This window comes from Callithrix jacchus, chromosome 4, assembly GCF_049354715.1.
Source record: "Callithrix jacchus isolate 240 chromosome 4, calJac240_pri, whole genome shotgun sequence".
In the NCBI taxonomy this organism is placed as follows: domain Eukaryota; kingdom Metazoa; phylum Chordata; class Mammalia; order Primates; family Cebidae; genus Callithrix; species Callithrix jacchus.
In genome coordinates, this window is record NC_133505.1 from 42,086,984 (window position 1) to 42,099,395 (window position 12,412).

At 53.5% G+C, this 12,412-nt stretch overlaps 1 protein-coding gene across 6 annotated transcripts; it reads right to left on the reverse strand.

The window, feature by feature from the left end:
- Positions 1-2,547: 2,547 nt before the first annotated feature.
- Positions 2,548-11,413, reverse strand: MLN (motilin). 6 transcript variants are annotated; one of them, XM_054253891.2, is made up of 9 exons: positions 11,359-11,413; positions 11,154-11,247; positions 9,038-9,161; positions 7,025-7,141; positions 6,156-6,203; positions 4,305-4,463; positions 3,647-3,703; positions 3,384-3,485; positions 2,548-2,714 (listed from the first exon to the last, which is right to left on the reverse strand). In XM_054253891.2, exons 3-9 carry the CDS (start codon positions 9,152-9,154, stop codon positions 2,649-2,651), a joined length of 666 nt encoding a protein of 221 aa, XP_054109866.2. In that variant the 5' UTR covers positions 9,155-9,161; positions 11,154-11,247; positions 11,359-11,413; the 3' UTR covers positions 2,548-2,648. The 6 variants fall into 6 exon arrangements, with proteins under 6 accessions (XP_054109866.2, XP_054109864.2, XP_035151221.2 ...); XM_054253889.2 differs by lacking the exon at positions 11,154-11,247; XM_035295330.3 differs by lacking the exons at positions 6,156-6,203; positions 11,154-11,247.
- Between the last annotated feature and the right edge of the window lie 999 nt (positions 11,414-12,412).

A 12,412-nucleotide genomic window follows, 5' to 3' on the forward strand; every position in this document is an offset into this window, starting at 1 on the left:
AATGTCAATAACAAATTGTGTATGAAGAAAAATGTAATGCTTTGAGAATATTTTCTTTGGAGCTTTGTCCATGATTAGATTATACTAAATTACAGCATATAGATAGCAGGCAATTAATCTTTGCTTTTTTTTCCTTTTTTTTTTTCTTTAGATGGAGTTTCATTCTTTGTTGCCCAGGCTGGAGTACAGTGGAATAATCTCAGCTCACTGCAACCTCCACCTCCCCAGTTCAAGCAATTCTCCTGTCTCAGCCTCCTGAGTAGCTGGGATTACAGGCATGAGCCCCTAGACCTGGCTAATTTTTGTACTTTTAGTAGAGAAACGGTTTCACCATCTTGGCCAGGCTGGTCTCGAACTCCTGACCTCAGGTGATCCGCCCTCCTCAGCCTCCCAAAATGCTGGGATTACAGACATGAGCCACAGTGCCCAGCCTACTCTTTGCTTTTAACTATTCAATTTCATGGCAAATCCACATAGCTCAGTAATGCTAAAATCACACTGCTGTGGTTACTCAGAAAATACCTCATCATCTCCATTTTGTGAAGCTAGGTTTAAGTTGTGCTGTCATGACCTGTGGTCCTGTTAAGTGTAAGGTACATTCCTGACGAACACGGGCTAATCCCTACCTCCCTGTAATTGCCAGGTATCCGGAGAGATTCTTGCAGATGTTGCTGGAGAAGCCTGAGTGAGGCGTCTTTGCCCTCCTGGTTACTCTGGGTACCCTCCCTGTCTGATCCTGGCTGGTCTCCAGTCCTGCTTACTCTCTTGCTTTAACCAGGAGCATGTCTCTTTTCTGTTTTCTGAAAACGTGGTCGTTTTCTTTTCACTCAGCTCACAGAATCCTCCCCAATCTACTCCCAGTTTTAATTTCTTCCAAGGCTGTGGATATCCCATAAGCAATCGAGTCAGCTGTCCTGGAAACTGGAGGGTTTGTTGGTGAAAAAAGAATTATTTGAGCCAATTGTGAGAAATCGAACAGTGGCAGGAGGAGGAAAACGAGAGAAGGAGCCGACACATCTAAACAAGCGGCCAGGGCACTGTGCATACAGATGTAGGTGGTAGCGGGGTCCCTGTTTCGGCTCATTACCAAGAAGCACATCAGAGGCCGCGGGGTGAGGGTTGGAGCTGTTGGGAGGCAGTGCTGAGCTTTGAATGGGGCTTTTCTGCACCAAGGACAGTACCCTCTCCCTTCCCCAGTGCTGTAGCTGTGGAACCAGTTCCCACCTAAGCAGTGCAGACCGCCTGGGCACAGTCTCCTGGGGGCTCCATGTCCCTCCGTGGTGGGTGTCTATTTCAATAAGAGACTTTTCCACACCCACAATCTCAGGGAAAATTCCCCAGCCGGTGTTGGGGCTCCTCCCCAGAAATGGGCACCCTCTGCTGGTGATGGGGAAAGGCGGTCTTGCTACAGGGACAGATTCCAGCCAAAGGTGAGGTTTTCCCCAGGGAAAGAGACCACCGTGAGCATCTCGTTTCTCTGCATCTTGGAGTATGTTACAGAAAATGGGGTGAACTGGCATGGTGGAGCTTGGAAAGGCAGGGAGGAGTCTTGGATCCAGAACTTCCCAGCAGCAGGCTTTATAGATTTCCGTGTCTCCCCCGCTGCCCCCTGCATGCCCTCCTGCCTCAGCCCTCTCTCTCTCTCTATTACAGGGCATCTTGGCAGCATTTCCTGGGAATGGGCGGCTGCTCCGGGGTTGATCAGGATATGTGCTTGAAGGGTGTGTGAATGTGCAGCGTGACCGGGGTGGGAGCCCATGCAGGTTTGGGTGTTTCTCAGGAGAATTCAGAACACCTCAAATGAGGGCCCCTTGTTTAGCATTGGAGTTCTTCTTCCGGTAACTACTTTCTGTGGCTAAGCCTGGGTGGAAACACAGAATGGACACTGTCTAATTGCTGATAACCTATGGATGGAGGGAGCTGCAGTTCTGATGTGGCCCCAGTTTATAAATAAATGAACATTCATTAATGTAAAATTAAATTAGAATGAAATTTCCCATCCAGTTTTGTTGAGAAGGCAGAAATAAGTGGGTTGGCTGTGTAATTCTGCTGCAGATGCTGGAGCTGGTGGTCACAAGGTGATAATAATAATAGTCATTTGCTCTTTGCTGGTGCCTCCATCCCAGCTCTCAAGGCAGATATTGCCACCTTGCTTTTGCACAGGCTCATTGAGCTTAAAGGCCTGGCTGGAAGTTACTCAGCAAGGGGTTGAGTGCAGAGGCCCTAAAATTCTCTAACCCATTAGACCTTGAGCGTATCAGTAAACTACAAATGGATACCTGGGAGACCTGAATTCCAGTCCTCATTCTGTCACCGACTCCATGTCTGGGCAAAAAATGATCAGTTTCCTCACCTATCATGGAAGGGCCAATGAGAATCTTCCAGTTGTTTGGATCTGAGTTAATATTTGAACTTAGAACTCACAAAAGGCGCAGAATGCTAATACAAAGCATCATTTATGGCCAGCTTTCTCTGAGCTTTACTTTTACCCCTTTTTCTCGAGACCTGAGTTTGCCCTTTGGAAATTAGAATATTAAATAAGAGTCATTTCTGTATATTTCATGCTTTATTTGCTGGAGGGGGATTTGCTTTGGAAAGGGTGTTTTCCTTCCAAGCCCAGCTGGCAGGCTGTGCAAATTCCCAGGGCCTCACTCAGGTGGAAGGGGCCTCCCAAATCTGTCCACCTTCTTCCCAGCGTGGCCGTCACTTGGTTGCTGGGGAAGAGCAGAGGTTTGCAGCTCAGTATTGTCTGAGGTCTGCTTATGAAACCGCCCTCTAAAACCTGGCTGCAGGTTGGAGGGAGGAGGGGGGCACCAGGGCAGGCTGGGCAGGAAAGTGGGAGGTTTTGCAGGGAGCCTGGAAGCTGTCTGTAGCCTGGGGCAAGTCATTTAGCCTCCCAGTTTCTCCATCTCTTAACAGCACTTCCTCGAGTCTCTCCTCTCCTCTTGGGGACTATGAGAAGTAATTAGTGGCTGTTTGTCAGAGGAGATCTAGCTTTGCTCAGGTACCGGGCAGACCTTGAACTGGGCAAGGCTAAATGGGGCTCAGGACTTGAATTTGCAGAACGAATGGGCAGGGGAAAACCGCACCAGGGTTTCCTTCGGAGCAATCACCCTGTGGTGGTATTTTGGGAGGGAGCGAAAATATCTGGAGCAGGGAGTGGGGTGGGTTAATGGGAACCCTGCCTGAGAACCACCTCCCTGGAGAACTGGGACTCCACAGCCACCAGCAGGTATTCCAGCATAGCCCAGGCAGAAGACAGCTTCACATTCTCAAGTACAAAGCAGCCAAACAAATCCTGCCCTGAAACCCTGCCTCTGGAGTATTAATGCCAGGGTGGGCGGAGGCCAGCCTCGCCGCAGAGACGCCCGCCCTCCCTGTACCGTGCTGGGGCTCATCTCGCTCAGCAGCTCTTCTAGGGCGGCCCGGTACTTTTCCAGCTGCCTGGAGTTCATCCTTATTCCAATTTCCACAGGAGCAGTCAGCTGTGAAATAAGGCAGTGTTAACAACCAGGAAGAGGTGTGGAGAGGGCCCTTAACCCCTGGGTATCCTACAGGTGGCAGGAGGGACCCATGGGAGCCACGCCACCCTGTGGACCCCATCTAGGGATGGCTGGGAGTTCTGCCACCTTCCCCTAATTCTAACCAGAGGGTTGAATCCTGAAGGTCGCTGAGTCCTGCTGAGAGGATCATGACACCTTCCCTAATGGGGAAGTTGGGACAGGAGGGGTGGGGTCAGCAGGAATCCCAGCAGGCTTTTCTCAGGGGGAGGGAATTCACTCCCCCCTCAACAATAATAGCCAATATCATGGAGCCTCACCCATCTGCCATTCTAAGCGCTTTATATATATTAACCTCTCAATAGCTCTGTGGGGCACGGATGGTTAGTGTTCCCATTTTGCAGATGAGGAAACTGAGGACAATGAGGTTGAGTAATGTGCTCAAGGCCACACAAGTGGTAAGGAGCAGAGGACGAAGACGTTACACCCAAGGGGCCTGGTTCCAGGGTCTGTGCCCAGGATCTCCAGCTCCCTTTCCTCATGCTGTCTGGAGGTTCTCCACCAAAGGGGCAGTTGCAGCCTCGAGGCAGAGCCTTGGGTGCTGATGGATTTCCCCACAGCCCCCCAGAGCTTCCCGGGTCAATGGCTTTGCTGCACAAAGTAGCCGGCAGACTGGAAGACTCCTGCCCTCTCGGGAGAGTTGCCCTGGAGGAGCCCCAGCACCCCTTCCCCTGCCTCCTGCCTCCCACTGGGCTCCCTGGGGTGGAGGAATGGGCCTCCTAGACCCTTGGGGGCTCAGGGTACCTGAAGGGCATCTGAAGGGCTCCAGCGGGTCCTGCCTATGCCGTCCCTGGCTGTGGTTCTCCCTCTCCGTCTAGACCCTCTCACAGGGTCCTCACTTGAACATGAGGAGGCTGGACTGGGCAATCCCAAAGGGCCCTTCCAGCTCTGTATGTCGTGGTTCTGGGAGATGGAAAGAAGTGAGAGGTGCCTCACCCAAGCCTCCCAGGAGGTCTTCATGGACATACCATATCTCTGGGCAACCTTGGTGTTAGTGCCTCAAACTCTGACTCAGGTGCAGGAGGCGATTCTGAGTGTGCTGCCCGCTCGCCAGCTGCTGGACTCCCTACCAGCTCCCTCCGCAGGAGCCCAAGGAGTTGGGAATGGATGTGGGGAAAGGAGCCCCACCTCACTGCGTGCGGAGTGTGGTGATAGCACCAGGTTGTTTTCTGGGCCCGACAGCACCTGGAAAGGTCACTGGCCTGTGTCCAATAGGAGGTGGGAGTCCAGCTGGGTTCTGCCCTGACTCCTCTGTGGTGGTGACAAGGCCCCTGCTCTCTCTGGATCTCAGTCTTCTCTCCCTTAGGCCCCTTTATGTGGAAGCGACCCACCCTCAGGCCTGGGCCTCTCCTCCTCCATCCACACCTGCCCCTCAGATGGCTCAGCCACACCTAGCCTGAAATGCCCTCTAGCCATGGATGACTCCTGCATTGTGTGCCTCCAGCCCTCACCTCGCTCCTGAACTGCAAACTTGTATGTCCCCTTGCCTGGGCAGTGTCGCTACTTGGATGCCCAAGGGCTTCTCAGAGTTTTCAGGCTCAGTCTGACTTCCTGACCTTCCTCCTGCCATCCTGCAGCCAACCGCAGACTTCACTGTCTCTGTGACTGGCAAATCTGCCTTTCAGTTATTCTGGCCCAAACCCTTGAAGTCAGTTTTCACTTTTTCTTTACATCCTATATCTATTCTTTCAGTAATCCTGTGGGCTTCTACCTCTAAATATTTCTAAAACCCAGCCGGGCACAGTGGCTCACGCCCGTAATCTCAGTATTTTGGGAGGTGGAAGCAGGTGGATCACCTGAGGTCAGGAGTTTGAAACCAGCCAAACCAACATGAAGAAACCCCATCTCTACTAAAACAAAATTAGCCAGGCATGGTGGTACATGCCTATAATCCCAGCTACTATGGAGGCTGAGGCAGGAGAATTGCTTGAACCCAGGAGGCAGAGGTGTCGGTGAGCCGACATTATGCCATTGCTCCAGCCTGGCAACAACAGTAAAAAACTCTGTCTCAAAAAAAAAAAAAAAATTCCAAAATCCAACCTCTTTGCCCTGTCTTCACCTAGACCACCCGAGGCCGAACTCTCCCCCGCTTTTTCTCTGTCTCTCTTATACTATAGCAGCCTCCTCAGAGGCTTCCCTAATTCTGCCTTTGTCCTGTCCCTTCACAGCCTGTTCCCTTCACAGCTGGAGAGACCCCTTTAAAATGTAAATCAGATCCCGTCCCTCCTCTGCTCCAAAGCCCCCCAGGACTCCCACTTCAGCAGAGTGAATGGAAGGTCCAGTGGCCTGTGAAGTCCACAGCTGTACCCCTCCCCCGCACCAGTCTCTCTGGCCTCCTCCCTCTTCCTTAATGCACCAGGCCCTTTCCTGCCTCAGGACCTTTGTACTGGCTGCTCCTTCCGCCTGGAAGGCTGTTCCCCCAGAAATCCCTGTGGTCACTGCCTTGCTCTCTTCCGTCTTTGTGCTGCTACCCTCTCCTCAGAAGCCTGCTGTTGCCCATGAACTCATAACCCGCTGCATCTCCTGGCGGCTCTGTCTCCCTCCGGGGCACGTGTCGCTGCCTGCCACACTCCCGAGTTTGCTTCCTGTCTTTACCTTGTTTGTGGTCTGTTTCAGTCGTCCTAGGATCTTGCTTCTGCTTCCCTGTGGAGTGTGAGTTCCAAAGGGCTGAGATTTTGTCTGTTCACTACCCTGTCACCAGTGCCTGGAATGGTGCCTCAAACCTAGTAGGGGCTCATTTCCTGATCACCCAAATAAAAGGAGTCTGAAATAAAATAGCTCACAGGACAAACTCAACAGCCCCTACAATCGGCCCTGGGTGTTGAGGCCCAGGGCTGGCTCCTGGGTTTCTGTCTGGGAGGGGAGGAATAGGCGCCCTCATCACCTCTCTCCCGAGGACTGTAGCACCTCCTGCTGGCCTCCAGCCTCCACTTGTGCTGTCCTGGCTCTAAGTGGGCTCGGGTGACTTCCAGGCGTTGAATCCCCAGTGGCGCTGCTTGCAAGCCCTGCTTGGGCGGACTGCGCTGCCCTCTGGCACTCGGCTCACCCCTGCCACAAGGGCTTGGAGCCCACCAGTGCTCCTCAGCCTTTGCGTTCGCTGTTCCTTCTTCCGGGAGGCCCTTGCTCCAGCTCTCTGCACAAATGGCTCGTTCCCTTCATTCAGGCTTCAAATCAAATGTCACCTCCTCCAGGAGGCCTTCCCTGACCCATCTCGGGGACAAAGCAGCCCCCCAAATCCTACTCAGTCACTCTCCCTCCTACTTCCTTATCTGATGCCTAAAAGGTTGATTTATCTCCTTTAGTTTTTGGAGTCTGTCTCTCCCTGTGAGGATGGATGCCTTGTTCACTGCTGCATCCTGGGACATTCTGTCGCTCACGGTGGCTTGTGGGCCCTGCCTCCTCGCCAGGCAGGGGAAGGCATGCCTGCTCTGAGCTTCTCTCCACCATCCCCATTGTTTGCTCACCTCAATCATTTTGTTTTCTTCTTCTTTGATGGGCTCCGTGGGGTCTGCAGGACCTTCCTCCCCAGACCTCTGCCATATACTCAGGGATTTCTTTTGCCCTTTATTCCGTTCCCTTTCCTAGGGGCAGAGCAGAAAATTGCACAAAACCACCCTCCCTCAATCCACCCTGATGGCCCCTCGCCAGTCCCCTTCTGCCCAGGGTGCTAACTGCCCCAGGCTCCTACAGATGGAAAGAACCCCTTCCCCCAGGAGCGTCCTGGATGAGGAATCTCAGATACTAACTAGGTGGCTCATGGATGGCCCTTGGGGTTGTCCACCCGCAGGTCAACTTGAAGAGGAATCCATTCCTTTGTAGTTAAAACATTGCACCCAGATTGTTGCTGTTAATTAACTTAAAAAGCTGGAAATAATGGCTGCCCTTCATGCATATTAAGTGGGAAAATGTGTCTTTCTTAGCAGAGAGCCTATAAAAAAGGTAGCAAGACAGCTTAGCCTGGGAGGGCGCCATGGGGTGGCCCAGGAACTCAGAGTCCCTGGGAGGTAATTTATAAGAGGCAAGGCAGGGTATAAATTATGGAGGAGGGAGTTTGCAGCTTCTTCATAAAAATCCTGGTGCCTGACAATTATGAGGAGAAAAACCATGGAGCAGATTAATGCACAGTGTCCTTTGTTGCCATTTCGCGGGTTTGACTGTTCCTGTCCAGCCCCCAATCTTGCCCATCGTCCTGCTGGCCGGGTCCCCAAGTGCTGAGATTTGCATTCCTTGGCTTTCTCTAACGACACTCTCGGGACTCTGCTGTTGGCCTGCCCTGAGACAAGGCAGGGTCATCCTGGGGAGAGTGCCCGCGTAGCAGAAGGTGTGTTGGGGCCTGCTGCTGCACCTACCAGTTTCCCATGTCTGCTTGAAGAGGGGGCTGGATTCAGCCTTGCCTCTGAAAAGAGCCCTGTCCACTGGGAATATGGATCCCCCCAGACTCCCCCCATACCGCCCCCCACACCTCCCCCTCACCTCCCCCTCACCTCCCCGCACAGAGTGTGCAGTTGCAGACAGGCTGTGCCCCAGAGCCTCAAGACCCCTCTGGGCACTGACTCCTGTATTCATCCCTATTGGAGTCTCAGTCTTAGAGAGGGTGGAGCATGAAAGTTCTCTCTTCATCTCCTTGGGTTAAAGAGAACCAAATGTCTGCATAGACACTCAGCATCCCCAGAGGTCTGAAGTAAAGGCAGCAGGGAGGCAGAGCCAGCAGTTCTGTTTTCCTTAGGCTCTGCTGCCTGAGTTCCATGAGGCCTGCCTGGCTCTCTTCTGGGCCCTAAAGAGGAGGAGGCTTTGGCCACTGCTACCTAGACCGAAGCCGCGCTTCCCTCTTCTGGGTGTCAGCTCCTATTGGTCCCTTGCTCCTGATCTCTCAAAGCCCCCTGCTGAGTTCCACCTTTTCCCTGCAGGCTTCCAAGCACATGCAGCCCTTGGTGATTCTCCCTCTTCTGCATCTGAGCACTTAGCATCGGCACCGCTGACGGGCAATTCATCATGTCCTGCCTGTGACATCTCTCTTTTGTCTTCAACTGTTAGTTAATTTTTCATATGTTCGTGTCTTGGCGCCCCAGCCTGCTCCCTGGAGACGGGGAGGTGCTGAGATTCTTTTGCATGCTCAGGCCCATTGCCCAGGGTGGCCTCTTGTACTGCAGAGCAGCTCAGTAAATATTTATTGGCTTGTTAATTTAAAATTTCCTCCAAAGGACAGGTAGGGGTGGGAAAGATGTTGCTCATTCGAACCACCGACATCTCTGAGTGATGCCAGTGCAGGCGAAAAGGTGGCAAGAGAGGTGGCTGGGACTGGGGGTTACCTTGGGTCCTGATCCTGCACACTTTCCTTGGTATCGCTGGCATAGATCATTAAGCATGGTTTACCAAAGGAGCACAGTGCTTCAGAGAGACTAGCACCACTTCAGGGCTGGGCAGGGCTGCGAAGGACCTCAGCCTTGCTAGCAAGGCGGGCAGCAGGGGGCTCTTACCTGCATCTTCTGGAGTTCACCATAGGTGAAGATGGGGACGAAGGCTTCCGTCTGGGTGGCCAGCATGGCAGCTGTGTGCACCACCAGCAGAGCAGCCACAGTCTTACGGGATACCATCCTGGAGCTGGACAATGACAAGGAGCTCTTGTCACCTGGTTTGGGGTGCAGTGGCAGACTGCTGCATCCGAAGCAGGGGCCCTCAGTTCTGGCCCATGCTCCACCTCTAGCTGTGTGATCTTGAGCCAGAGTTCAGCCTTTCTGGACATGGGCCTGGTAGCAGAGCTTTAGCAGGCGAGCTCTGAGCAGCTTTCTGCCCCAGAGCGGGGGCAGCTGACCAAGCTCGGGGGAAAGGCCATCCAGCCCCCTGCCACATACCAGGGAGGAATCATTTCACTTGTCCACTCTTCTCTTTGTTACAGGTGAGGGCTTCTGGGGTCAGCTGGGCTCATAGGGCAGGAGGAACCTCATCTTTCAGAGAAGAAACTCCTAGATTATCAGCAGAACTGTGCCCCAAGACCCAGGGATACCTCCCTGCTCCAGTGCCTATAAGAATGACAAGAGAAGTGGACCCACAAGCCAGCTAATTGCTGACCAGGAAGCGGGAATGTGTGGAATGGCTGGCAGGACATTGGGCTGTGGTGGGCTTTTGGAGCTCGGGTCCTGCCGGGGAGCAGGTGGGGCATGGTGACTGCAGGGGTGCAGAGCCTTGAGAGAAGGTCCACTAGGCAGACTTCAGGCAGGGACAGTGGTCCTGGGGTGGGGGTGGTGCAGCCTGGCTGAGTGCCAGCCTCAGTTGACTCATTCAAAGGCAGCAGGGGCTGAAACCTTGGCCTTTTGAAGCCCATTGCTTTTCCCAATACCCCACTCCACGTTGCCTCTGCCCATAAGAAGGCAGAGGAAGGCACAGGGGCAGGCCTGTGGAATGCGTTGTGGGCACCACTTTCCTGCACTGGGTGAACTGCTGAGTGCAGGGACCAAGCCTCTGAGCAGGGAAGGGAGAGCAGGACAGCCCCTGCAGCAGTAGGGGCAGGGGTGGAAGTGGCTACAAGGCTTCAGATAAAGCGCTCCCCCAGTCCTTGGGCAGCCTGGCTTCTGTCAGCAGGACAGAGTCTGCTCCAGAAAGGCCTCTGGGCTCCTCGGCAGGTCTCAGCCTGGCTCTCCCTTTGAATAGAACCTTCCCAGGCTGTAGGCTTGCCTCCTGCCTCTCAGCCAGGACCTGTCTTCTCAGTCATCTGAAACCACCTCTACCAAGCCGGACGCTCCCTTTGCCTTCTTGCTGTTCCTGCCCTCTCTTCCTCCCACTTTCTATTTTCTCTCCATTTTATTCAAACTCCATGAACAAGAGAGCTCAGACAGCCAAAGCCTCCCACCTCAGCTGCATGCAAATTCTCAGCAGGCTGAAAGGACCACCCACCCACTCAAGACCACCTCCCAGGAAGCAGAGGCCCTGTGTGGAGCCCCAGAGGAGCTCGAGCTGAACAGAGAATGGGTGGGGGTGGGTGGGGTGGGCCCCATCACTTTTCCTCCCTTCTCGTTCCTGTCCTTTCCCTGAAGAGTCTCCGGGGCCCACTTTTCTCCCCAGCGGAGATGGATGTGTCACATTTATGGCGTCCCATTTCCTTCACAGAGATGCTATAGATCCTGTTTCATTCTGTTGTTTGTATTTAATTCACTCCACAGGAATCAATAACAACTTTAAATAAAAAAAGGCAAAATCCAATTGCTGCTCATTTTCTTGATCCACCTGGCAGTCGGCATGTCACCTACGTTCTCATGTGTTCTGGTGAGCTAGGAGCAGAAAGGGGAGCTTATCATTGCACAGTGAGAAGCTGGCTTTCCTTTCCCATCATTAGAGATGGGGCCTTCAGCCTTCAAGTGCTCAGCTCTGCAGGAGGCTGTGCCTGGCCACTCTCCCCTGCAGTAGTCCTGGCTGGACTAGCCTGGCTTCCCCATGTGCTCTCCCTTGGGACCAGCTTTTTCTTACCTTTCCAGAACAAAGCCGCCATGCCAAGAGGGGCCCTGCACCGGTGATGAGCTCTGGCTTGGGTTCTCGGCCTGCCATGGATGTGCCAGACCCATTCACAACAGTCTCTGCGTTGCCAGGAGTTGCACCCACCTGCTTCCCTTGAGCCTCTGTGCCTCGGCCCTGTCTCTGCTCACTGAGGTTCTGGGAATCCACTCAGGCACTCAGTGCGAAGCCCAGCTGGGCACTGGAAGGTGGCAGAAGGGCCCTGGAGCAGGCTGGCTCTGGCTAGCCCCACCATTCTGCTTTAGAGCTGATGCTGACCACTCCCCTCCCACTTTCTCTGAGGGCTACTTACGGCGTGCACGGGTCAAAGTGGGTCTGGAGGAGTCTCTCTCTGCTTGTCTTCTGGTGTTGGGGCTGGTCTGATGGGCTGTTATATACCTCGCAACCCTGGGAGCTAGCCTTGGAGCCCATTAACCTTTGACCACAGCTTTGGGGGCCCTCGGTGGGGGCGCCTGGATTCTCAAAGCTCGTGGAAACCCGGGCAGGGGCGGCCATGCTAAGGGCTTCCAGGGCTTTCCTGGAAGGAACAGTGACAGCCGGAATTCAGTGAAGCCGGCCCCCACCCAGGTGGCATTCTCCCAACCACTGACAACTCAGCTGTCTCTCAGAGGTCATTTTAACAAAAGCCTTTGCTTTTTTTGTGCCTTAAATATGTGACATTGGTGAGCATCTGCAGGCCAACGCTCTAGCGATCAGACTTTCTGCTGGCCTGTCAGAACTCTATATTGGAAATATAACTTCTCTTCAGTCTTCCCCCGAAGCCCCTTGTGAAAAAAAGTGTTCAGGAGTTTGTGGCAGCATTTCAGTGGATTAATGAAAAGAAAATGACTGAGTCCAGACACGGGGCTGTGTGGGGCCAGATGCCGCTAAGGAGCTGAGGAAATGTACAGGGGTGATGGCGTGGAAGGTCTGGACGCTGCAGCCTAAATGGGGAGATGGACACCTACTGGGCAATGTTTCATGGGAATCATGCAGTTCCAACAGTGCATATAAAGATTCAATGTGGGAAGAGGGAAGAGGCGACTATGATCTGGGGTCAGACCTGGTTGCTGCTCTGGGGCTGGCCGGGGCCATTTCTGGAGTGCAGCATTACTCAGAAAATGCTTGACATGAACGTTCTGATTAAACACAGCAACCCCATGAGGTGGGCGTGTTTATTTCCCCCATTCAGTAGATGAGGAAACCAAGGCACTGTTAGATAGCTCATCTGTGACTCCCCTGCAAGGTTTCTTCATACGAGGGGCAAGGCCAGATGTGGCCAGGTGCAGAAGAGGGCAGGAGTGAGGGCCTCTGGGGACTGGGGCGTGCACAGGCTTAGAATCATGCGGTATTGTCACAGGAGGTCC